This window comes from Orycteropus afer, unplaced genomic scaffold (assembly GCF_000298275.1).
Source record: "Orycteropus afer afer isolate SDZICR_OR568_19922 unplaced genomic scaffold, OryAfe1.0 scaffold00469, whole genome shotgun sequence".
Lineage (NCBI taxonomy): Eukaryota > Metazoa > Chordata > Mammalia > Tubulidentata > Orycteropodidae > Orycteropus > Orycteropus afer.
Genome location: NW_006922056.1, coordinates 1,895,664 through 1,919,567, shown reverse-complemented (window position 1 = coordinate 1,919,567; position 23,904 = coordinate 1,895,664). Strand labels below are relative to the sequence as shown.

Below are 23,904 nucleotides of genomic sequence, written 5' to 3'. Positions count from 1 at the left end.
ACAAGCGCAAGGGGCTGGTGTACATCCAGCAGACGGACGACTCCCTCATTCACTTCTGCTGGAAGGACCGGACGTCGGGCAGCGTGGAGGACGTGAGTGCCGCGCCCGGGAGCTGCCCGGGGCCTGGGGGGACTGCGGGCCCCGGGAGCTGCGCGCGCCTCGGCCCAGCGCCGCTTGGTTTTCGGCATCAGTTGTCTGTCCTGCGCCAGCAGGTCGCGGCTGGCCTGCCCACGCCTCCCGGGTGAAACGGCGTGGATGCTGGAGATGCTTACAGATAGCTGCCCCGTGAAGGAAAAGCGACAAAGGGCGCTTTGGGTGGGTGGTGACAGGGGCCTGGAGCGTGGGACCGGAGCGTGGCCCTACCGTGCGCGGGGTCCCAAGAGACCCGCAGCCCACCTGCTCTGTCCCGAGCGGCTGCCCTGTGCCAGCCCCACTTGCGCTCTGCGCTGGCGGGGGTGGGTCTCTGCAGAGAACCCAGGTGAGGGCCCCCTCAGGGTGCCACGTATCCAAGGGTTCGGGAGCAGTGAGCCTGTTTGTGCCATGGTCCCTCTTCCCTGCCCTCGTGTCTTCGTAGGACTTGATCATCTTCCCTGACGACTGTGAGTTCAAGCGAGTGCCCCAGTGCCCCAGCGGGAGGGTCTACGTGCTCAAGTTCAAGGCGGGATCCAAGCGGCTCTTCTTCTGGATGCAGGTGGGGGGAGGGGGTGTTTGTTTTCTCCGTGTCGGTTGGAAGGTTGTTGGGGAAAATGAGCCCCTAACGAGCCGCTTCCTTGCGGGCTTGTGACATCACATGCAGGTGTGTCATCTGCCTAGATGGGGACTTGGCCACTGCATGTATGTGTTTGTGGTTGTGACAGTGCCCCCAGAGGCTGACACACAAGCCCTCCGCCAGCATTAGGGCAGGCGGCCACGTCCTGGATAAGGCCAGGGAAGAGGCTGTTTCCACTTTGGGGACCCAGTGGTCTGTCTCAACACAGCTCTGAAGCAGCCAGTGCCAATAAAACTTTATTTACAGTGATGTTCGGGGGCCGGGCTGCCATCCCAGTGCACAGTGTGTCTGTCCTCAGCTTTGCCTGTAGAAGCCGTTAAACGCGATGACCTTCCACACTTCCGACTCTTTCCGGTTTTGCCCTGGTTGGCCGTCTGCCTCTCACGTTCCTTGCGCTGTCCCCTGGGCCATGCAGCGTGCACGGTGGGGGCTAGTTGGCTGCTGGCTCCGCCTTGCGGCTCTGGAGGAGACTCCCTGGTGGCCCCCCACCACGTGCTGTGTCCCATCAGCCTCAGTGTTCTCTGGGCTCTGACTGTGTGTCCCTGAAGGGTCACTCTGCTAAAAGGCAGCACTGGCGGGCACGTGGGTTGGGACGAGCCGAGGTGGGGAGGAGGGGAGCAGGGCTTTTACTGTGCGAGCTTTCACACGTGCCTGGAAAGCCGGAGCTGGAGTAGCCCGGTGACCTCATGTGGCCACGGGCAGCCTTGGGCCCCTTGGTGTGAGCAGCAGCCACGGCCGTGGGGTGGGGCTGGCCCGGGACCTGGCCGTTGTGTCACTGTCCTCCAGGAGCCGAAGACGGACCAGGACGAGGAGCACTGTCGGAAGGTCAACGAGTACCTGAACAACCCCCCGATGCCCGGTGCACTGGGGACCAGCGGCAGCAGTGGCCACGAGCTCTCTGCGCTCGGCGGTAACGGCCCACCCTGTGCTGGGCTGCTTGGGTGGTCTCAGTGTGGTGGGGCAGGCGCTGGTTGGTGTTGGTGGAGGTGGAGAGTTGGAAGTAGATGCACCTCCTTGGGTTGCGGGTTGGCCCAAGTCTTCACTGGCCGGCGTTTCTGTTTTTTTGCCTGTCTCCTTCCAGGGGAGATGGATTGGGTGGGGTGCGCTGTCGGCCACACTGAGCCCACCCGTCTTTTGGGGGGACCTGGTTCCAGGGGGACCTGGTGGGTGTGCAGGATGTGGTCAGCACTTCCCCTCTCTGTCTCTCCTTCTCTTATTTTCTCTGAAGGGGGTTGTGAGGTGGGCACACAGGTAGGGGTAGGTGCACTAGCAACCCCCCCCACGGGAAGGTGGCCTGCAGAGCTGGATGGGTGGCGGCTGGGGGGCTCCCGGGCAGGGGGCGGGGATGCACTGGGCACCTTTCTCTCCCTGCCTAGGGGAGGGCAGCCTGCAGAGCTGGTTGGGTCGGGGTGGGGGGCTCCCGGGCGGGGGGGGACGCACTGGGCACCTTTTTCTCTCCCTGCCTAGGGTAGGGCGGCCTGCGGAGCTGGCCGGGTCGGGGTGGGGGGCTCCCACGGGGTGGGTGCACTGAGCACCTCCCCCCCCCCAGGTGAGGGCGGCCTGCAGAGCCTGCTGGGTAACATGAGCCACAGCCAGCTGATGCAGCTGATCGGACCAGCCGGCCTGGGAGGACTGGGTGAGTCACCTGCCGCCATGTGGACGCCCTGCGCCGGGTGGGGTTGCTCCCTGGTTCTGTTGAAGGGATGCTTCGGACCCGGGGCAGAAGCTGGGGGGCTGGCTGAGGCACCGGGCTTGAGGACTGGACCACCCCGGCTCCCATGGGCAGGTTGGCCCTCCCAGCCTCGTGCCTGGGCAGAGGGAGGTTTGCTCGGGCTGAGTGTGTGACTGGCGGAGGGGTGGGAACAGGATGATGAGGCTGTGTGGAAACGTACAGAGCCCTGCAACCTGGGCTGCTGCTGCCCTGCTCCCCTCGGGCCACTGCGTTCACCCACAGGTCTGGGCACCGCCTGGCTTGGCTCCTCCCCTGCTCACTACCCGCCCTGGTGCTGGAAGGCCTGCTCCTCTGGCTGGGGGCCGGCGTGCCTGCATGCCTGCCCTTCCCTGGGCACCTGCTTATCTGTTCCTTGTAGGTGGGCTTGGCGCCCTGACCGGGCCGGGCCTGGCCAGTCTGCTAGGCAGTGGAGGGCCTCCGGCCAGCAGCTCGTCATCCAGGTGAGCCCAGGCCTCTCCCCGCCTCTCCCCACACACCCACCCTTCCCCAAGGAAGGTCCCCCCAAGGTCTGGGGCGGGGTACAAGCGTGTGGATGCTTGGTAGGCTGTGCCTTCCAGGCATCCTGCTCAGATGCAGCGGTGCTCTCTGCATGCCTCCCGCCAGCTCCCGGAGCCAGTCAGCCGCCGTCACCCCGTCCTCCACCACCTCCTCCACTCGCCCCACCCCAGCCCCTTCTGCACCAGCAGCCGCCTCTGCGAGCAGCCCGAGCCCCGCGCCCAGTTCAGGTGACGGAGCCAGCACGGCAGCCAGCCCGACCCAGCCCATCCAGCTCAGCGACCTGCAGAGCATCTTGGCGACCATGAACGTGCCGGCAGGGACAGGCGGCAGCCAGCAAGGTAGAGGTGTACGTGCCGGCAGCCCTGCCTGTACCCGGCGCACGGCCAGCACATCTGTGGGCCCACACAGCCTGATGTTTGCTGCCCGTTGCCTCTGCCTATCTGATCGTGCGGCCTGGAGGCTGGCTCTGTCTGTCGTGGGGAGGGGTCCAGGCCGGCATGCGGCCACCGACCACCGTGTCTGCCTCCTAGTTGACCTGGCCAGTGTGCTCACGCCTGAGATCATGGCTCCCATCCTGGCCAACGCCGACGTCCAGGAGCGCTTACTGCCCTACCTTCCCTCGGGGGAGTCGCTGCCCCAGACGGCAGAGGAGATCCAGAACACACTGACCTCACCTCAGTTCCAGCAGGTGACACGGCGGGTGGTGGCCCTCACTGCGGCCAGGGGTGGTGAGCAGGGACCGAGGAAGGGCTAGCTCCGACTCTGTGGTTCTCCCTGCAGGCCCTGGGCATGTTCAGTGCGGCCTTGGCCTCGGGGCAGCTGGGCCCCCTCATGTACCAGTTTGGTCTGCCCGCGGAGGCCGTGGAGGCCGCCAACAAGGGTGGTGAGTACCCGTGCCGCCGCCACGTCCCCGCGGGGCCTGGTGGTCTCGCAGGCGGGGATGCCCGTTGTGTCTGTGTGTGGGGTTAGCCGTGTTGGAGAGCTGGGAGGAGCTGCCTTGCGTTTTAAATGCTGTGTAGATGTGGAAGCATTTGCCAAAGCCATGCAGAGCAGCGCCAAGTCGGAGCCGAAGGAGGGCGACACGAAAGACAAGAAGGACGACGAGGAGGACATGAGCTTGGACTAGGGTCCGTGTCCCCGACGGAAGGGGCTTCTGTGGCTAGGGCTTCAGTAGTGGCGTTGGTTGACTCGAGACCTGCGTACCTGCTTGAACACCCTCAATAAAGTCTGTCTTTCACGTGCTGGCTCGGGTCCTGTGTGTGGGCTGGAGTGCCCCCTCCAGCCCGTCCCCCTGGCCTGAGGAGGCCCTAGCTCCCTGGGTGTCAGCACCAGCAGCAGGGCACTACGGTACAGGGCTGGCTCCAGGTACCCGTCTGGGGTGGCTCAGTAGGACAGAGCGGGGCTGGAAGACCCTCCGGCCACAGCCAGCCACACCAGCCCCCCAGCGTCTGTTCGGACTGCGCTTAGAGTCAACACTTGGTTGAACCAACAGGTTATTTTTAATTTTCTTTTTATAAAGCAAGACCCAGTGATGCACAGCCCCCAGGACCTTCAGAATCGGTGGAAGAAAAAGCTCAGTTAAGAAATGAGGGACAGGAAGGACAGAACCCCATCTTACAGCCTTTCACCTTCTCCACTGAAAACATTGGTCATAATTTAAACTATTTCTGGAGATAAAATCCGTCACCAGGGTCGGGACAGGACAAGTACGTTTGTTGGCCACCAAGCCAGCCACCCCTCTCTGCCAGCAGGGCCTGGGTGGCTGCTGTGGCACGTGGGGGAGACAGGCTCATTCCGGGATCCTGCTGGGGGCTGCTGCACTATGTGACCGGGCAGCCGCCGGCCCACACAGACCCCTGGATGCTTAGGGAACGCGTCACGCTGACGGGTGCCCCGTTGACCTGCAGATCCCTCATGCAGCCGCGGTAGGCTGGGGGCCCGGTGGTGGTGCCCATGAGCTCTGGGGTGCAAGGAGAGGAAGGCTGGCTGGTGGGGAGAACGGGGCCATCTGCCCGTGGGTCCCCGACCTGGGCTGCCCCCTCGCTCGGGGCCATGGCCACACTCACCGGGCAGGTTCCCCAGGTGCAGAAGTGTGAGGGCACTGGTAGAGGCCGCCAGTGCAGGGCCCAGGGTATGATTGCTCCTGGCATCCACCGCCAGCCGGATCCCAGACCCGCCCCAGGTCACTGTGGGCACAGGTTCCTTGGGGCTCAGAGTGCGCCCAGCCCACCCCGTGCCCTGCACCAGCATTGAAGTGTTGAGGGAGGCTGTCGTGTGCTCCCCCACCCCTGCCGTGGAGGTCCCATCCCACTCCTGGCCCCGCCTTGCAGAGGAGGGGCTGGCTTACCTGTGAGACGATGCCACTGTCCGTCGCACAGGACTGTGGGATGTGTCAGCAGAGTGGAAAACTCGCCTGTCCCACTGTCCCCCCAAAGCACAACCTGTGGCGGGGGAGTGAGCGTGGGAAAAGTCAAGCCAGCCTGCCCATCTGAGGCCATGGCCTAGGAGTGTGTGCCCACCAGCTCACCTCCTTCTCCAACACCTGCAACTGCAGGTAGGGGGGTGTCTGCACCTGGCCCAGGTGGAAGACCAGGCCGCTGGTTGCCTGGGGCCGTACCTCCAGCTCCAGGCCCAGCTCGGGCTCCAGGACCAACGGGAGGGCTGCAGAGACCGTGGGGGGTGAGGGGAGAGGAAGGCCGGGCCCAGGGCCCAACCCAGAGCCCCCCAGGATGCAACTAGGACCCTCCTTCCTGGGCGCTATCCCAGCCCACTGTGCTAAGGGCATCCAGGGCGACGGAGGGGTTCCGGTGGCCACAGACCTAGAGTGACGACACCCCCACTGCCAGCAAAGAACAAGCCTGCCTCCAGGGGGCCTGAATAGCAGGGTGTGACCCCTGTCATCCGTGTGGGGGACCCCAGCAGCTGCCCGTTCCACCTTAGCCTCTTCACACAGCCACTGAACCCCAAGCCGCCGAGGGCCACCTGGGGAGCAGAGGGACAGAAGGGTCAGGCTCCGGGGCTGCCTAGAAGGCACAGCCCTGTGGGTGGATGAGTGGGTGGGCCGGGCAGAGCTCTCACCGGGAGCTGGGGGCTGTGGCCACCAGGTGGGAGGCCCCCCACAAAAAGGGTGCCAGGCTGGGGGCCCTGTGTGCCCTGGTGCTGGTGGTGGGGCCCTTTCTGGCCCCAGACCCGGGTCCTGTCTGTCACCAGCTGGATCCTGTTCCGGTCCCAGCGCACAGACACCTGCAGTGGGGATGGGAGGGCAAGCGTCAAGGGACCCAGACCCCGCCCAGCCCTCTCTGGAGCTCCTCCAGCCCCTCCCCAGCCCCTCACCGTGTGCCACCGGCCAGCCTGTACCCAGCCCCTCACCGTGTGCCACCGGCCAGCCTGTAACCGCTGGTGGCTCTGCACATGGAGCCGGGGCCCGGCGCCCTCTGTCTGTGCAACCAAGTGTCCGTGGTTCAGAAAAAGTGCCAGGGAGGAGCTGCTGGGTGTCAGGGGGGTAGTGAGCAGCAGGAGGCCATGTGGGGCACGCGGCCGTATGAGCATCGAGACTTGGGACCTGGGAGCCAGCGGGGGTGTCAGCAGGCAGTGCCACCCCCAACCCTATCCCCCACTCCCCCTGCCTGCTTCACCAATTCCCCAGCCTGTGCCTGCCCCAGTCCACTGTACCTGCCCCGGCCTGGCCCTGACCAGGCTCTGTGGGGCACTGCAAACTCCAAGTGGCTGGACAGGGCCCCTCCAAATTGATAGGCATCTTGGAGGCTCTGGAGAGATGCAGGCAGCCTGCAAAGAGGGTCCTGGCCAGGGTGGCGGCTGCGGCGGGAGGCCTGGGGGGACAGGAGTGATGCACGGAGGGGCTGCCTGGGCAGCCCCTTGCCTGCCCACCACTACAGCCCAGGACTCTGCCCACCTTCTGTACTGGGGCCCGCAATCCTGGCGGCCCTGTCCTCAGAGTCTGGTCCTGAGGGGCTGGTGTGCAGCCGGTGGTCACATTGACAGCGCCTACGTTCTGTTGCAGGTCAAACACACGCTGTGGCCCCAAGAGCCTGTAGTGGGTGCAGGGTCAGAGCTGGAGACAGCTCTGCCTGGACCCACCCCCTACGCCCACCATCTGACTGCCCCCCATCCACCTGGCTCACCGCCGAACAAAGACATTGCTGATGCAGCCACTGAAGTTCCGAAAGGAACCGGACTCGGGCAAGCCTCCCAGAAGGAGCCGCGGGGACCCGTCACGCTGTGGCTGGAGCCCGGGGCGTGGCCGCTGGTGGGGCGTCATCTGCTGCAGCTGGTCATCCACGTAGAGCCAGAGCCTGCGTGAGGGGCCGTGAGTCCCTGCCCAGCCCAGCCTCCCGCCCACCAGAGCCAGACCCTCCCTGAGCAGGGCCGTGCGAGTCCCTTCCTGCCACCCTCCGCCCACAGATGACGGGAGAGGCCTTGCAGGGCCCTCACCCGGTGGCATTGCTGTAGAAGGTGACATAGTGGGGGGCTCCGTCGGCGAAGGCCCCCCGAGTTTTCACCTCGGTCCTCAGAAGCTGGAGTGTCACGTGGCCCTGCTGCAGGGACACTTGGCACAGCCCATCCTGGGGACAATGGCCAGGTCAGCGGGCCGGGCCACCGCAGGCCCCGGACTGCCACTGCGGCAGGTGGGGCTCAGGGTCTGGGTGGGGACGGTCAGACTCGGGAGGGGCGGTCGGACCCGGGGCGCGCTGGGGGCGGGGCAGTCGCACCGGGGAGGCTCGGTAGAAGAGCAGGCCGCTGTCCTGGGTGCTGCGGAAGCCAAAGCCAGAGTAGACATCACCCGAGAGAGACGCCACATCCGTGAGCTCCAGGGGCAGGAAGCCGTGGCCGTGGAAGGTCATGGCCCGTTCCACCTGCGGGGCGGGACGGCTGAGTGTCCCTCCAGCCTGGAAGGGCCCAGCCTGGGGGGAAGGCCCTGAGGACAGGGGCAGGGCAGGCTCACCAGGAGGTCGGCTGTGCAGCCAGCACTGATGCCCGTGGTGTTGAGCCTCTTCAGGTCGACGTACTTGCCCAGGGCTTTGATGCCCTTAACGCAGCCGCGGATGGAGCCTCCAGAGGGGAAGAGCTGTCGCAGGCTGGTGCGGGCCAGGGGCAGGAGGGGTCAGGGCAGGGGTTGGGGTCAGAGCAGTGGTACAGGGTCAGGGTTGGGGTCAGGGGCAGGGCAGGGGTCAGGAGTCAGGGGCAGGGTGGGGGTCAGAGCAGTGGTGTGGGGTCAGGGTGGGGGTCAGGGCAGTAGTGCAGGGTCAGGGTGGGGTTCAGGGCGGGCTCAGGGCAGTGGTGTGGGGTCAGGGTGGGGGTCAGAGCAGGGGTCGGGGTCAGGGAAAGGGTCAGGGCGGGGTTAGGAGTCAGGGGCAAGGAGGGGGTCAGAGCAGTGGTACAGGGTCAGGGCGGGGTCAGAGCAGCGGTGTGGGGTCAGGGTGCGCGGTTAGGGTGGGGGTCAGGGCAGTGGTGCCAGGTCAGGGCGGGTCAGGACAGGATGTGCCTCCACACCCCCGCTCGCCCACCCGCCCCGCAGCAGCCGGCCGTGGTGGCAGCCAGGGCTTGCCTCACCTTGAGGGCAGCAGGCCTGGTGGCACCCCCCCCAGGTAGTAGGCCTCGGCATGCTCCAGAGAGTTTTCCTGATCCACACTGAACACCGTGACCCTCTCCACACGCACCAGCACCCGCTTGCGGGCCCCACCAAGCAGGAACACCTGGACCTGGGTGGGACCGTCCGGGGCCGTCAGGGCAGGCGGCGGGGGTTCTGCCCCCAGCTACCAGCTGCCACCCGCTGGCCGGGCCTCACCGCCTTGCTAGCCGCAGTCAGTGTCGGCGGGGACGACAGGATCGGGGTGGCCACCTTCAGGCCTGCACCAAAGTCATAGAGGAGCAGCAGGCGGCCCTCACGGACGGCCAGGCATAGGAACTGGTCCTGGGGACAGAGCATGGTCAGTGCAGAAGGGGGCAGGGGTGGGGGGAGGACAGGGCTGAGGTGGAGAGCGTTCAGCACATCTTTCCTGCTCACTGCCCCCCGCCCCACTGGCTCCCCTCCAAGCATTGGCACAGGGCTACAGGTCCTAGTGTAGAGGATGGGGACCACATAGGGTGTGGTGGGGGCAGGGTCAGCCCAGGGAGGGCGGGGTCAGCCCAGGGTAGGCAGGGTCAGCCCAGGGAGGGCGGGGTCAGCCCAGGGTGGGCGGGGTCAGCCCAGGGAGGGCGGGCTCAGCCCACGTGGGGTTAGCATGGGGGGTGGTGCGGGTGTGCCTGGTGCTGGAGGAAGAAGACCACGCCATTGGAGGACACCAGCCGCAACTCCTGGTCGAAGCGCTTGGTGTGGCTGATCTGGCTTTCGAAGCTGATGCGGGCAAAGCCGGAGCCATCCAGGTAGGAGCCGTCGGTGAGCCAGGGGTCACCCGTTGACTTGGAGCTGCGAGTCAGAGGTCAGAGGTCAGCAGGTGGTGGGAGGGCCAATGAGGAGAGCAGGGAGGGCTGGCTGGGCCCACGCACCGAGCACAGGGCTTGTCGATGGCCGTGTCCAGCCGGAAGGTCCTCTCGAAGTTGTACAGGCTGATCACCTCCTCGTTCAGTGTGCCCAGCTCAATGCAGCCGCGGTAGCCAGGGACACGGAGGGGTGGTGGGGGCTGTGGGCACCACACATGGTCAGGAGCAGCACACGCAGAGGGCCCTCCCCACCCAGGGCAGGCCACAGGGACGAGAGTTCAGACTGCAGCGGGAGTGACTGCAGGTAGACACCAGGAAGGACTTCCTGGGGCACAGGAGGAGGGCTAATCCCTAAGCCATGCCTGGCGGGCTCACCGTAAAGTTGCCAGGGTAGCCACCCACGTAGAAGACAAAGTCATCAGGCTGCAGGCTGAGCAGCCCCTCGGCCCCGGGGGCCACTGTGTCACCCTTGGTCTCATGGACCATCTGCTTTTCCACCGTGATGGACATGTGGCCGTACTGGAGGGTCCTGAGGGCAAAGGCAGGGTGGTGAGAGGTGCAGGGCTGCCCTGGAGCCCAGGGAGAAAGGCAGGGCTGCGAGGGGATGGGATGGGCAGGTGGCGGCAGGCAGGGCCAAGCACGGTGCAGGTGGCGGCCGACCTGTCGATACTGACGGCTGCAAACTGTTCCCCAATGTCCTCGTCGATGCTGAGGACCGTGGGGCCTGCCTCCCCAAGTCGGTACACCCAGTGCACCTTCTGGTCGCGCAGGGCCACGCCCATGTAGTCACCAGTGGCCTGTGGGGTGGGGGGACTCAGTGAAGTGCAGACCAGGGCACCAGCCAGCTCCACCCTGAGAGCGCACTGCCCTGTGGTACCTGGCGACTGCCCATATACAGCACGAAGTGGTCCCCGGCAGTGTGGCCGGGAGCCGGCTCTGGGCTCTGCAGGTAGAACTTGAGGGCAGTGTAGGCGGCGAGGTCGGCCAGGTCCCGTGGGGTGCGCAGCTGTACCCCGGAGCGCCCGTTGAATTTCATGGACACCTTGACCTGGGTTGGAATACACGAGCCCATCAGCGCCCTCCAGGGGCTACGCTCACCTGCTGGTTCCCAGACACAAACCCCATCATCCACCAGGATCTGCACCCCCCCTGGGGTCCATGCCCACCTTGCTGGCCGCACCCCGGGCCTGGGCAATGAGCTGGCGCACGCGGGCGATGCTGGCAGACAGGGCCAGGCTGGCGTTGTGGCCACCCCGGCCTTCGAGCAGGGTCAGCTTGGCCAGTAGCTGTGGCAGTGTCTTCTCCAGGGTGGACACTGCAGGGCGGGAGGTGGCCCCGAGAATGCAGCTGTCCACCTCCCCACGCCCGGGACCCAGGAGTGTGGCCGGACCCCCATGCAGAGCCCCTGAGGGCAGCCGCCCAGTGAGGAAGAGGGTCAACACAGTGCTCACCCGAGCGGCCAGCGTCACGCACTGCCTCATCCAGGTCCTGGCCCCGCAGACCCCCGAACTGGCCCTGCCACTGATCCAGGTTGTCCCGCATGCCCTGAAGCCGGGACTGGACACGCGCAGCCGTGTCCTGGGCCTCAGCAGCCACGGCCTTCGCATGGGCAATCTTCTCGCTCGTTGCGTCTGTGGTGGGCACAGGGTGCCTTTGTGGGGGTCCTTGCGCGCTGTTCTCCATGTCCCCAAACCCCCTCCAGGTGCCCTCCTCATTGTGGAGACGGCACCAGCTCTCAGGCCAAACCCGGGGGCCACGCTGGGCACCCCCTGCCCCTCACCTCCGGCCACGGCCCTCCTGTGAACCTGCCCCGGCACCTCTTCCCCAGCCCTTCCCCAGCCTCAGAGACCCCAATGTGGGTGTGAAAAGCACAGTCCAACCACACCTCTCTTTTGCCAGCACCTTCCTCACCCCAGCCACTTCACTCTGGCCACGTGGCCGCCTGGTCCCCAGCGCCCACCCTCCCACACCAAAGGCGGTCCTTTCTTGTCCAGAGCCAGCCCCGACCACCCAGATCCAAGCTGTCCACGGCCCCGCTTCGCTTCCCAGAACACTCCTGTGGCCGTCCAGCAACTGTCATGTCTCCGACCACACCCATGTCTTTTAGTCACACCCACGGCCTTTAGTCTGTGTTTCAGGCTGGGCCCTGGCACCTCACCCGTGCTGCCCAACGTGGTACCATGGGCCTAGGAGCAAGTCACAGTCAAGTCTGCGGAGGCTGGGCACGTGTCTGTTCATGTCCTTGGCTGTGTGCTCACAATGCACACGCTCAGTGGCTGCTGTAGCCATCAGCTCTGCCCGCATGGGTGCGAACACACCCACACTGCTAGGCCCTCCTGGACGGCGTCCGGAAGTGCACAGCGGGCCAGGGGCCGGGCCTCCTGCGGCCCTAGTGGGGGTGGGAAGGGAGATGGGGCTCCATACCTGTGTCCATGGCCAACATGGCCTGTGCGTCACGGATCTGTGTCACCAGCTGGTCCTTCCTGGCACGGGCGTCTTGGAGCTGGGTCCCAGTGCCCTGCAGGGCGGCCCACACTGTGGGGGCATGGGGCTCACTTAGAGAGGCCTGCCCACATGCAAGGGCACCACGTATAGAGAGATGAGCAGATGGACAGAAACACGGGTCCGGCTCAGCTTAGCGCAAACACGTCCTCCCTGACGTCCCTGAGTACTGCTGTCTCCTCCCGTTTTATGGACAAGAAAACGCAGGATTTGCCACAGGTTTCTGCTCTGACCGGCCTCCACCCAGCCGGCACTCACCGCGGCCCAGCTGCCGCTGCTGGCCCAGGCTGGCCTCTTCCAGGACACTGCTGTTGGCCCGCAGCTCACGGGCTCGGGCTCCTAGGCCCTGCTGTACCACCGTCTGTGGACACATGGACAAGCTGTCCTCACTCCCTGCAGCCTGTGCAGAGCGGGCAGGGGCGGGGCACCTGGGAGCTGGGGACTCACCGCCCAGGCCTGGCTGGCCTCGAGCAGGGCGTGTCCGGCGGCCCCATCAGCAGCCTGCACTGCCCGCAGGATGCTAGCGTAGGCGTCGGAGGCCGCGATGGCCCGCTGGATGACACGGTCCTGGTTGATGCCACGGATGATGCTGCGGTGGAAGCAGAGGTTAGAGGGACGTGGGGACGATCGGGCGTCCCCTGTCTGGCCCACGGCCTCTGCCACTCTCACGCCCCTCACAGCCAGCAGCCTGTGGACTCAGCCTCAGAGCCCTTGCCTCTACGTCCCGCCACCGGCTGGGCCAATGCAGGCCCGCCTTCCAGCAGTGCCAGGAGTGGCCTGGCTCCTCCTAAGACCAGGCCTCCCCCAGGAGCCCTGTGGACCGACTAAACGTGGCAGGACCTGGGCTGCGTCCTCGGCCCCCACACCTGGAGAGGTTGTGCGCCAGCTGGCCCAGCCGCTGTGCGTGGGCCTCAGCGGCCTCCACCACGTCCACCTGGCTGCTGGCGGGGGAGAAGGTCTGCATCTTCTCTAGCAGTGGGGTCCGTGCCCCGTCCAGGCTGGCGGCCAGGCGCTCATACTCCTGGGTGGACAGGCAGTGGGCTGGCTGCAGTGGGGCCTCAGGCATCCCCATGCTGCCCACCTGGTCTGGCCCCCATCAGACACCCGGGTGTGGTCCTGGGCGCCTGGCGGGGGGCAGCAGGAACGGGATGCTCACCTCCTTAGCCTCGTCCATGCCCCGCAGGAGCCCTGAGACCCGGGCCAGGGTGTCCCTGGCAGCCTGCAGGGTGGCCTGCACGGCTCCGTTGTCCTGGGACAGCGCCTGCCTTTGTTGCTGGAGACAGATGTGGGGGGAGGGGGGTGAGGGCAGTGAGGTGGGGAGGGACAGCAGGGCTCCAGAGGTGATGGGGGTGAGAATGCGATGAACCCAAGGCTGTGGCAGGGAAGGGGGGCGACGGGAGGAGGGAGAGGCCAGGGGCCACTGCCCGCCTGCACGTCGGTGCCCTCACCAAGGCTTCCTCCAGTCGCTCCTGGTTTCGGCTGTTGAGCCCCTCCGCCTCACTGACGGTCCCCACTGCCCGGTTCAGGGCCTCTCGCAGGTCCATGAGGCCAGCCTCATGCTGGGCCAGCTGGTTGCGGGCGTGGGCGGCCAGCGCCTGGTTTCCCTCCCAGAGGCTGGTCAGCTGCTCTCGCACGTGGGCCAGCACTGCACAGGACCCGAGGTGGGAGGGGGAGTACTGAGGCGGCCCCTGCCCAGCCCCCCCGTGGTCCCCAACAGCCCCTGGGGGCCCCTCCACCCTCTGCCAGCCCCTGACGTCTCCTCACCTCTCTGAGCCTCATCCAGCTCAGCCTCAGCCACTGCCCGCGGGGCCCCCAGGTCCCGCGTCTGCATCTCCTTAAGTAGCCTCTGCACCTCGGCCAGCGTCTGACGCAGCTGCTCGCCCGATGGGGCCGAGGCATTTGCTGGCAACAGGCGGTCTGTCTGGGCCGCGAGCTCTGCGGGTGGGAGGGGAGGGAAGGGTCCTTGGACCCTCTGCCTGCTGGCTGCCAAGCCCAAGACCCTCTCGGTTCCCAATCACAAACCTGAGGCCACCTGGACACCCCCACACCCAGCCCCATCATCCAGGTGGAAATATCTAAGTGGCCGGTTCTTCTAGGAGCCACAGTGTCCTAGGGCAGGGGGCTAGCCCACCACAGGGACCACAGGCCCTTGCTTCCCCCCACCAGACGCCCAAACCCAGCCAAGGGTCCCAGGGAGCCCGTGCCCTGCCCCTCAGCCAGCCCCTACCGCTCAGGGTTCCAGCCACTGCCTGGACGGCAGTCAGGAGTGCCTGCACCCGGCCCTGCATGGTCTCAGCATCGCCCAGGAGCCAGCCCGCCTTCTCCCGGACTCCCGCTGCCTGCGGACAGAACGAGGTCCCTCAGCACTGAGCCCCAAGGGCCGCAGAGGTGCAAGGCCAGCCGGGGGCAGTGTGGGCCTGCGGGAGGGGTGTGCATGCCGGGACATGTGGGGGGGGGTGTTCCTGGGAGGGTCCCCTAGGGTGGTGTCTCCCGGGGGTCCTGCCTGGCCGCCCAGACGCTGCGTGTCCTGTGCGAGGCTCCCGCTCTGCCGCTCCAGCCACTCCAGCCGCTGCGAGGTCTCGTGGCGTGGGCCAGAGAAGCTGTGGAGCTGGTCCTGGGGGAGAGGGCGGTGAGGCCTGGGGCAGTGGGCAGGGACCTAGGGCCCCAGCCCCGGGGCTGGGGGGACAGGCAGCGAGGGCCTCTGGGGGTGGGGTGGCACCTGGAGGTCAGTGATGGAGGTGTTCAGCTCGTGCAGCCGGGCCCAGACCACAGAGCTCGCGTTCACGCCTCGCAGCTGCTCTCTGATGGCGGGCAGGAGGGCGCCAGCCCGCTCCAAGTCGTCCAGGAGCAGGACCACACAGTGGTCACACACTGCAGGCAGTGGGGTGGGTCAGCACAAGGTCAGGTGGGGCCACAGGTCAGCGTGAGGGTCACAGGGGTCAGCAGGGGGTCGTGGGGTTGGCACAGGGTCACCGGTCAGCAGGAGGTCACAGGGGTCAACAGGGGGTCGTGGGGTTGGCACAGGGTCACCGATCAGCAGGAGGTCATGGAGTCAGCACAGGGTCACAGGTTAACATGGGGGCCGCAGGTCAGCGTGAGGGTCGTGGGGGTTAGCAGGGCGTCATGGGGTCTGCACAGGGTCACAGGTCAGCATGGGGTCATGTGATCAGCAGGGGGGTCCCAGGGACAGCATGGGCTCATGGTGTCAGCACAGGGTCACAGTGGCAGTGTGGGGTCACAGGGTCAGCATGGGGTCAGTGTAGCGGGGAGAGGTCAGCTGGGTCACTGCAGTCATAGAGACAGCACAGAGATCCGAGGAGTCTAAGGTCAGAGACTAAGGAAGGTCCTAGGTCAGAGCAGAAGGATGGGGCCAGTCAGGGAAATGGTGTCAGCATGGGGGGTGGGTCCAGGGGAGTGTTAGCGGGTCAGCCAGGCTCGTGGGCTGAGTTGGGGGTCACAGACCAGCCAGGGAGAGGGTGTGGTTGGGGGAGGGACCCAGACTGATAGGCTCCCGGGGCTGGCATGGTTCTGTGGGGAGGGCAGGTCACAGCTGGCACAGGGGCACCCAGCTAGGAGGGAGGTGACACGGGTCAGCACAGGGATACTGGGTCAACTGCAAAGTCAAGAGGAATCTGGGGTGGAGGCTGCCCCCGTGTGTGGAGGCCGGGAGATCAGCACAAGTGGGGGGGGGTCAGAAAGGTGCAGGGAGGAGTAGGCAGCTGGGGTTAGTGTGGGCACCAACCTCAGCATGGGGGTCGGAGGCTCAGTGTGACAATGTGGGGGCCGTGGGGTCCCTCAGCGAATGGAAGGGGGAACTTGGGGTCAGGGATCACTGTGCGAGGGAGAGTGTGGGCTCCCAGGTGGGGTCAGTGGGCTAGGGCCCCTGCAGGAGGGCGCTGGGTGAGACCACGTGGCCAGGCACACCTTCACAGTGGACGCCACGGTTTCCCGGCCCACCGGGCACGGGCACCTGATGGTGGTGGCTACAGGTGTCACACCGCTCCCCGCTGAGCCCAGGGGGACAGGAGCAGCGGCCAGTGTGCATGTCACAGTGGCCTCCCCGGCACTGGCAGCCTGTGGGGGGGACAGGGCGGCTGAGAGCTGGTGGCCTGGGTCCCAGAGTCCTTGTCTAACCTGAAGGGTCCCCTCCTCGGTGTTCCCCCGTGCAGTACCCACCCCGTGGTGGGTCCCCAGCTCGCACTCACGCTTGCAGCCCTGCTCAGGGACCCCCCAGTGGCCAGGGGCACACTCGCGGCACTGGGGCCCCCAGGCGCCTGGCCGACAGTGGCACTGTCCGCTCTGGGGGTGGCATTCGGAGCCCTCAGCAGCCGGTCCACAGGTGCACGGACGGCAGCCCCCACAGCCTTCGAAGCCAAAATGTCCTTCCTGCAGGGAGGGGCGACGGTCGCAGAAGCCCCAGCCCTGAGTGTCTCTAACTCAAACACCACCCCCACCTCCCAACGCCCCCACCCCATGGCCCCACCAGGCAGCACCCTCCATGGCCCTACCTAGCAGCCACCCTACCATGGCCCCATGTGCCAGACCCTCCTCACCGAGGCCCAACCTGATAGCCACCCACACCTGGCAGCCCCCCATGCCCTACCAAGCAGACCCTCCTCACCTTGGCCCCACCTGACAGCTCCCCCCACCCCCCATGGCCCTACCTGGCAGCGGTCACAGCGCATCCCCGTCACACCTGCCTTGCACAGGCAGTGCCCACTATGAGGGTCGCAGCCCTCAGACCCACATGGGGAGCAGTCACACCCTGCAGAAGGGACAAGATGCTGGCCTGGGCCCATCCCTGCTCCCCGGCCCCCCAACCCGAGCTCTCATGGGGTTCCTACTCCACACAGAAGTCAAGATGCAGCAAACGAAGCCCCGCCCATCCTGGTCCTGCCAGCAGCACTTGAGCCTTGAGCCCTGCAGCCTACACCCCTCCTAGGTCCCGCCCCCACACCCCGGTCCCCCTACGGGAGCAGTTGCCAGGCAGCAGGGCGTTGCCGTAGAAGCCAGGGGCACAGGTCTCGCAGCGTGGGCCGGTAGTGTGGCGCAGACAGCCGCGGCAGGCACCCGTGAGTGGGTCGCAGTCGCTGAACAGCATGTTGGGGTCACCGTTGCCACTGCAGTCACAGGGCTGGCAGGAGCTGCCCAGCACCAGTGGGTTCCCGAAGAAGCCAGGAGCGCACCTGGGAGAGTAGCATCGGGGTCTGGTGTCCATGTCCCATGCCCACCTGTGTGTCCTCAGCAATCACACCCACCCCGCCATTCATCCACCCGCCCGCCACCCATCCACCTGTCTGCCACCCCACGGACTGTGCAGTCACACCTGCCCCGCCACCCACCCACCTGCCCACCACCCCACTCACTGTGCAGTCACACCCACCCTGCCTCAAACCCACCTGCCTGCCGCCCCACTCACCGCTCACAGGAGGCACCCGCATAGCCAGGTTTGCAGAGGCACTGGGTGTGGCCACCCCGCAGGACACAGCCCACAGCAAAGCTGCAAGGACAGTGGTGGCCATTACCCCACATGGCACCCCTCCTGGGCACCAGGTATGCGGAGTCCCCACCCCCACTGCGTAGGCCTCTGTCGACCCCAGTATTAAATCCAGCAGTGCCACAATGAGCGTGCCCAGACAGGGCCAGGGGAGGGTGTGCCTGCTCCCGGGGGCTGCCGCTTACTTGTTGGAGGGCACAGCAAGGGGGCAGGGGCAGCTGGTGCAAGGGGCTGTGGGTCCCTCGGGGCTGTTGCTCACGAAGCCAGGGAGGCAGCGCTCACAGTGGTCGCCCTCTGTGTTGTGCTGGCAGCCCTGGGGCAGGGGACGGGGACACTGAGGGGGCCTGCCTGGCACCCCACTCAGACCCCTCCAGTCGGGCAGGTCCTCTGCTCTCAGTCCACCTGTGACCAGGGGCTATCTCCTCGGGGACCCCACTTACCACACAGACGCCCGTGCCGGGAAGGCAGCGGTCTGAGTGGCCGTGGCACTGGCAGGGCACGCAGCGGCCCAGGAAGAGGCCCTTGGTGTCACGGTAATAGCCAGGGGCACATTCCTAGAACAGTAGGGGGTGCTGGTGAGCAAGAGGCAGGACTGGGTAGACCAGGGGACCGCGCGGCACCCAGGCTCAGAGGCTGGCCAAGCCTGCCTCCTGGCTCTGCCTGTGGGGCCGGTGACCGTCCTCTGGCACAGGAGGCAGGGCCACGTGGACATCCTGGCCTCAGTGTGGTGACCAACCCTCCACCTGCAGGAACTGGGCCTTCTCTTCCTCCTCAGAGTACCTCATTCGGCAGTGATTCTACCACCAACCACCTCAGACAGCAGGGACCACAGTGGACAGACAGTGGACGTGTGGAGGACCCAGCCCTCGGGCGGACAGTGGGCGCACGAGAGGATGAGTGTTAGAGAGAAAGGGGGTGGGCCAAGGCTGGGGTGGGTGGTTAGGGGACTGAGCAGGTGTGCGCAGAGAGTGCACGACAAAGGATGAATGGCAACAGCAGAGGGCGTCTCAGCCTCGGCCCTGGGTGAGACACCCGTGGTTGGAGAAGACATGCACGGGGCGGAGGCCGAGACAGCACCCGCTCCATCTGAGCCTGGCCTCACCTGGCACGAGTCCCCGCGGTAGCTGGCAGGGCACATGCACAGCTCCACGCTGCTGGCTGGCGGCCCCCGGCCCCCCACACTGGCGACCTCCAGCGCCACACGGCGCAGGGAGACAGCTGACGCGATCTGAGAGAAGAGGGCGCGGATCTGCAGCTGCTCCAGGCCAGCCAGCACCATCATGAGCTCCTCACGTGACACGGCATTGTGGGTCTCTGTGTGCCGGAAATTTCCCTGCAGACCAGGATAGGACCTTGATGGGCCACCCCTGTGGGCTGAACAGGAGCCCAGACGCAGACCCCTCTCCCCCACCATGGAGGACAGAGAAGGGCAATTAGTAACACACAGAGGGTGACACTCTGGTTATCAAGTGAAGAAAACCCTTGGATCCCTACCTCACACCACCTACAAACTCATCTTCATATGCAGGAAAAATTTACAAGTAACAAGAATGCATTTTAAGCTTTAAAAAAATAGAAGCCACTCTTTCCCTGTCTCCAAGAGACAAAAAGGTTCTCAAAGCACAAAAATACACAGTATGGGGGAGAAAACTGACACATTCGATTAAATATAATAATTGCTATTCAACAAAACCATCTTAGAGAAAAAAAAGTGAGACTTGAACAGGAATGGACAGATGTCTGTAGCTACAAGTATCAAGAACAACAGAGAGCCTCTAAAGAGACAAGGAAAAGACTGTGAAGCCGAGAAAGAAATGGTCAGAGAACAGTGTGCACCTCACAGAAGAGGGAGCTTGGGGGGGTCACTGAACCCCACAAGGAGCTGCATACTCCGTGCAATCCAGGGCAAGTGAGAAGAGTCCATCCCCACCAGGCCTGGCACAGAGAAGTCTGACGAGGCTTTGTGTGGCCAAGGTTCCCCCCACCCTGCACTTGCCCCTGGATTGTTTCTTCCACAGCAAACGGGCACAGCAGCCCCAGACCCCTGTGCAACCTCCAGGGCTGTACCGGGAAGGGCCTGGCGCCAGGCTGGCCCCACTCACCTCCACCAGCTGCAGCTGCCCATGGTGAGAGTGGCCAGGTGCTGGGTACGCCGGCTCAAGGAAACTGATACTCATCTGGTTGCCCTGGGGAGGTGTGAAGGCGGCCGAGGAGAGGCGGGCAGGCGGGTGAGGCCGGCTCTGGGGCTGCCCTGCCCTGCTCGCCACACCCACTTGCCGCCCCGCGTACCTGCAGTACCACATCTGGTCGGCTCTCCGTGCGGATGAAGACGTCTCCACGCTGGGTCTCTGAGTGTAGCTCGTAGCGTAGCATCCCCCCGTATGATGACACCTGGAGGCAGGAGTGGGGGTGACTGGCTGGAGCCCAGCAACACTGTCTGCGGCCCGGAGTCCGACTGAGGGAGCTCAGGCATCTGGAGCTGGGTGCCGGTGCCCTTGCCCATCCCACATCTCCCAGCGCTGGGCTGGGCCTGGGTGCTCCCACCTCCAGACATCTTAACTCTGGGCTCTCCTAGACTTGCTGACCCTCTGTCCCCGCAGCTGGGCCTTGGCCCCTGTTGTCCTTCCCAGCTGAACGCAGATGCCCTCAGCCCTCTTATGTCCCTTGCACAGGCTCATGCCATGTCTACCCCCTTCCCAGCTGGTCCCCGTTGCCCTTGGGGAGCTCCCCGTCAGATGGACGTGGACACCCTCCCAGCCCTCCCAGGGTCCTGGAAGCCCTCCTGCAGCCCCCTAGGCATGGACACCTGCACTGCACCCCCACAGTCCCCCAGGATCCCTACACCCTCAGGAGGCCCTCAGTGCTGTCCCCAGTCCTCAGGTCTGGCTGCTGGCCACGTTGCACTCACACGGTCCCCCAGGTAGGAGGGCGGGGCCTGCCAGTATAGCTCAGAGGGGGTCTCAGGAGCATGCCGCATGTCTGCGCGCAGCAGCTCTGCCTCCGCTCTCCGCTGGTGGGGCACTGTCTGACGGTCCCCGCTCAGCAGTGTCCAGCCTTCCATGTCCACGAACTGTGGGTGCAGGGGTGAAAGGGATGGAGAGTGCCTGCAGGAGCTCCCAGGACGGGTCCCAGGCCTGGATCCAGCCCATCACCTCCCAGCCTGCCCCAGGCCCTGCCCTCAGACGCATGCTCACCTCCTGGCGGGAGGACGGTGAGCTCCCACAGCGCTCAGTGGCTCCAAAGCAGAAGCAGCGTGTGCAACCTTTGGGGTTGGCAGCCTCCAGGGAGAAGGTCCCCAGGCGACACTGGTCACACCTGGGGCCCTGCACGTTCTCCTGGGGTCAGAGAGGGAAGGTCCACTGAGCTGCGGGTCACAGAGCCCCCGCCTCCAGGAATATGCCCCCTCACTGCAGCTGATCAGGCAGGACCACAGGTGGGTCGTCAGGGAGGCCCTGCCCCTTGTGCCCACTGCACACCCCCTCCACTTACCTTACAGTAGCACTGGCCAGTGAGTGGGTCACACACGCCAGGGGCAGTGCCAGCCTCATGGCAGTCACAGGGGCGGCAGCTGGGATAGCCGTGGAAGCCAGGGGCACACTTGTCACAGCGGCGCCCGGCCACGTTATCTCTGCACCTACAGAGCACACAGTGGGCTGAATGAAGCCCCACCACCACGTTCAAGCTGCCCGCACAGGCGCACTCGGCTTGCAAAGTGAGGGTGTTGCTCGGAGCACTGCTGGGGAGATGTGCAGCACCCCCCCCCCGCCCCGGGTGCAGACCCCCGCACCTGCACTGGCCGCTGTCCACATCACAGCTGGGATCTGTCAGCTCCTGGACACCTGGCCCTGAGCAATTGCACTCCTCGCAGCCCACCAGGGGGTGGCAGCCGAAGGTCTGCGGCTGGCAGACCACGCAGTCGGGTGGCAGGGTGCGCGGTGGGCACACGCACAGCCCCGTGAGCTCGTCACAGAGGCGCGCGCCACAGTCGCAGGCTGCAGGGAGGGGCGGCTCACTCTTCCCACCTCCACGCCCCACCCTGGTCCCTCCCCTAGGCAGCCAGCCCTGGAGGCGCTGGAAGGGAACCCCTCCGCAGGGAGCTGCCCCCCCCCAGTGCACATCCCCGACGCCGGGCACTCACGCCTGCAGCGGGGGAAGCCCCAGTAGCCGGTGGCGCAGCGGGAGCAGTCCCGGCCAATGACATGGGCGCGACAGGGACACTGGCCCCCAAAGGGCTCACATGTGGGACCCGTGGCACCCACTTCGTGGCAGCCGCACGGCCGGGCCCCATTGTTGTAGAACAGGGAGAGGGAGATGGCAGCATCACGGCAGAAAGAGGACGAACTGGAGGGGCTGTGGGGGGAGCAGCGGGAAGAAGTGTCCAGGCCCCTCCCGGGCACTGCCCTCCTCCCTCCACGAGCCCCGCCCCTCCTCGAGCTCCGCCCCTCCCTGGCCCCACCGCCAAGCCCCACCCCAGCCCTCCCTGGCCCCGCCCCTCTTGGGCCCCCGACCTGACCCCCACTCCCTCCAGGACATCTCCCCTGGAGCCCCACCCCTCCCTGGCACACCTCCTGAGCCCCATCACCGACCTAGCCCCCCCTCCCCCAAGCTCCACCCTGACCTGGTCCCACCCCCTCCTCCAGCTCAGACCATCTCTGGCCCCACCCTAGCCCTGGCCCCTGCCCCTCTGAGACGCCCCATTGGAGCCCCACCACCTCGATGACACCGCCCCTCCTCGAGCGCTGCCCCAGCCCTGGCTCCACCCCCTCCACCCCAAAGTCCCGGCCCACCCTGCTGCCCCGCCCACCTGATATGGTATCCCTGGGCAGCGCAGTGGCTGATGAAGTCATAAGACTTGTCCAGTGGCTCTTCCTGCAGGTAGCTGGAGGTGTAGACGTCCTCTGGGACGACCAGCACGTAATCCTGGGGGACGGGGCCTGGTCACCTTCTCATGGACCCAGTGAGGACAGGGGGTGGGGAAGAGGCTGCAGCAAGGCCCAGCCACCTCCAGGGTCCAGGCCAGGCTCCACAGGGGTGTTCAGGAGGCAGCGCCCACCTAGGGCCAACTGGGTGCTCGGGAGAACTGGGGGGCACCGTTCAGGGTGCTGGCTGCAGGCACCTTGCCCTCTCTCTCCACTCCTTCAAGGCCCCATCCTCCAGGAAGGGGGGTGCCGAGGACACTTCAGCACTCAGAGTCCCCTCAGGAAACTCCTAGGCTGGTCCAGGGTCCCCAGAGGCCACCCCTGCTCTGGCTGCTAGTGGTGTGTGGCAGGTGTGAGGACTATGGTCTCCGAGTGGGCTACCCTCCATCTTGCTCTGACTCCGCAGGCGTGGCCAGGCAGGGCTGTGCACAGAGACACTGGCCCTGAGCAGGCCTGCACTCACCAGCCAGAACCAGTGGTCCTCAGGCACACGCATGGTCACGGTCAGCTCCCTGTCCGTGACATCCAGCACCGTCTGGCCCTCACACACCACCAGGGTTCGACAGCCGTAGCCATGTGGGCAGAACCTGGCATTGGCATGGCCTGGGGGTAGGGAGACAGGTCACGACCTCCCCGACTCTGACCTGGTTCTGTTTCACATCCTCAGGCCGGGCCCTGCCAGAGACATCAGGGCAGGGGGACCCACCGCCCAGGCACATGTATCCAGGACTCGGATGAGGGGCTTGTGGTGGCCGGTCGACCAGTGACCCAGCTCCAGGGCACACAACAGGTGCAGCTCCTGGGTCTGGCTGTGTGGGGAACAGGCCATCGGCCTGTCACGGGTGTCTGGAGCGCGTGCTGACCCCATGTGTGTGGGAGGAGCCAGCAGAGCAGGAACCTGACTGTCTCAGACAAGAGGCACCCACTCACCGTGCCAGATGCGCCCCCCATTCACCAGCACCTCCACAGGGAAGGTGGGGTGGGCTGGCTGGTAGCCATGCAGCAGGATGGCGTAGCGGCCCAGGGTGGGCACATGGGTGGTGAAGACCACGGTGCCCTGTGGGGAGAAGCCCATGAGCGGTGGGCCAGGGGACGCCAGGACCCTGGCCAGCCCCCACTACCTGGGCCACCTACCGGGTCCTCACCTGGGGGTGACGCAGCAGGGTGGGTTCGGCGTCAGGGTCCACGATGGTGGGGGGCCGAGGCTGGGGCCCGGCCGGGGGTGCGCCCGGCGTGAGCTCCTGTGAGTGGGTCAGTGGGAGGCTGGGTGGCAGTGGCAGCACCTGGCAGTCCCGTAGCAGGATGGGCTGGGGTGGCTTTGGGAATCGGGAGGGCAGGCAGGTGGTGCTGCGGGCAAGTGCAGGGCCATGTCAGCGCCCGCCTGCCAGTCCCCACCACCTGCCCGGTCCTCCAGTTCCCACTACCTGCTTGGACCAAAGGTGCCATGGCGGCTGAGGCAGCGGACTTGGGGCTCCACAAACTCCACGCTGGACAACCCCGCGGGCACCAGGGTGACACTGTGCTGTAAGCAGGGGGACAGTGAGGG

At 65.9% G+C, this 23,904-nt stretch overlaps 2 protein-coding genes across 2 annotated transcripts in view; one reads left to right on the top strand and one right to left on the bottom strand.

The window, feature by feature from the left end:
• Positions 1-4,125, top strand: part of ADRM1 (ADRM1 26S proteasome ubiquitin receptor) — a 9,770-nt gene extending 5,645 nt beyond the window's left edge. Inside the window, exons 4-12 of the mRNA XM_007954718.2 lie at positions 6-92; positions 575-691; positions 1,556-1,679; positions 2,319-2,405; positions 2,860-2,941; positions 3,105-3,337; positions 3,530-3,687; positions 3,780-3,882; positions 4,019-4,125. Coding sequence (XP_007952909.1) covers positions 6-92; positions 575-691; positions 1,556-1,679; positions 2,319-2,405; positions 2,860-2,941; positions 3,105-3,337; positions 3,530-3,687; positions 3,780-3,882; positions 4,019-4,125 — 1,098 coding nt within the window. The remainder of the gene's footprint in view (positions 1-5; positions 93-574; positions 692-1,555; positions 1,680-2,318; positions 2,406-2,859; positions 2,942-3,104; positions 3,338-3,529; positions 3,688-3,779; positions 3,883-4,018) is intronic.
• A 694-nt stretch (positions 4,126-4,819) lies between these two features.
• The window catches only part of LAMA5 (laminin subunit alpha 5), a 68,207-nt gene continuing 49,122 nt past the window's right edge, over positions 4,820-23,904 (bottom strand). The window contains exons 33-84 of the mRNA XM_007954717.2: positions 23,783-23,880; positions 23,504-23,705; positions 23,289-23,415; positions 22,822-22,961; positions 22,244-22,359; positions 21,578-21,789; positions 21,227-21,431; positions 20,929-21,073; positions 20,634-20,774; positions 20,348-20,509; positions 19,729-19,830; positions 19,542-19,625; positions 18,542-18,772; positions 17,880-17,993; positions 17,625-17,752; positions 17,362-17,442; positions 16,914-17,128; positions 16,607-16,707; positions 16,148-16,328; positions 15,867-16,016; positions 14,662-14,813; positions 14,446-14,556; positions 14,170-14,281; positions 13,707-13,877; positions 13,391-13,587; positions 13,099-13,215; positions 12,809-12,963; positions 12,390-12,531; positions 12,201-12,303; positions 11,865-11,975; positions 10,892-11,071; positions 10,607-10,755; positions 10,318-10,488; positions 10,101-10,237; positions 9,816-9,969; positions 9,507-9,640; positions 9,264-9,426; positions 8,806-8,931; positions 8,571-8,719; positions 7,963-8,095; positions 7,730-7,873; positions 7,452-7,582; positions 7,142-7,312; positions 6,913-7,048; positions 6,693-6,829; positions 6,369-6,561; positions 6,078-6,242; positions 5,819-5,981; positions 5,527-5,660; positions 5,347-5,440; positions 5,066-5,185; positions 4,820-4,959 (exon numbers count right to left, since the gene is read on the bottom strand). Of these exons, the coding sequence (XP_007952908.2) occupies positions 4,820-4,959; positions 5,066-5,185; positions 5,347-5,440; positions 5,527-5,660; positions 5,819-5,981; positions 6,078-6,242; positions 6,369-6,561; positions 6,693-6,829; positions 6,913-7,048; positions 7,142-7,312; positions 7,452-7,582; positions 7,730-7,873; positions 7,963-8,095; positions 8,571-8,719; positions 8,806-8,931; positions 9,264-9,426; positions 9,507-9,640; positions 9,816-9,969; positions 10,101-10,237; positions 10,318-10,488; positions 10,607-10,755; positions 10,892-11,071; positions 11,865-11,975; positions 12,201-12,303; positions 12,390-12,531; positions 12,809-12,963; positions 13,099-13,215; positions 13,391-13,587; positions 13,707-13,877; positions 14,170-14,281; positions 14,446-14,556; positions 14,662-14,813; positions 15,867-16,016; positions 16,148-16,328; positions 16,607-16,707; positions 16,914-17,128; positions 17,362-17,442; positions 17,625-17,752; positions 17,880-17,993; positions 18,542-18,772; positions 19,542-19,625; positions 19,729-19,830; positions 20,348-20,509; positions 20,634-20,774; positions 20,929-21,073; positions 21,227-21,431; positions 21,578-21,789; positions 22,244-22,359; positions 22,822-22,961; positions 23,289-23,415; positions 23,504-23,705; positions 23,783-23,880 (7,530 nt within the window). The remainder of the gene's footprint in view (positions 4,960-5,065; positions 5,186-5,346; positions 5,441-5,526; positions 5,661-5,818; positions 5,982-6,077; positions 6,243-6,368; positions 6,562-6,692; positions 6,830-6,912; positions 7,049-7,141; positions 7,313-7,451; positions 7,583-7,729; positions 7,874-7,962; positions 8,096-8,570; positions 8,720-8,805; positions 8,932-9,263; positions 9,427-9,506; positions 9,641-9,815; positions 9,970-10,100; positions 10,238-10,317; positions 10,489-10,606; positions 10,756-10,891; positions 11,072-11,864; positions 11,976-12,200; positions 12,304-12,389; positions 12,532-12,808; positions 12,964-13,098; positions 13,216-13,390; positions 13,588-13,706; positions 13,878-14,169; positions 14,282-14,445; positions 14,557-14,661; positions 14,814-15,866; positions 16,017-16,147; positions 16,329-16,606; positions 16,708-16,913; positions 17,129-17,361; positions 17,443-17,624; positions 17,753-17,879; positions 17,994-18,541; positions 18,773-19,541; positions 19,626-19,728; positions 19,831-20,347; positions 20,510-20,633; positions 20,775-20,928; positions 21,074-21,226; positions 21,432-21,577; positions 21,790-22,243; positions 22,360-22,821; positions 22,962-23,288; positions 23,416-23,503; positions 23,706-23,782; positions 23,881-23,904) is intronic.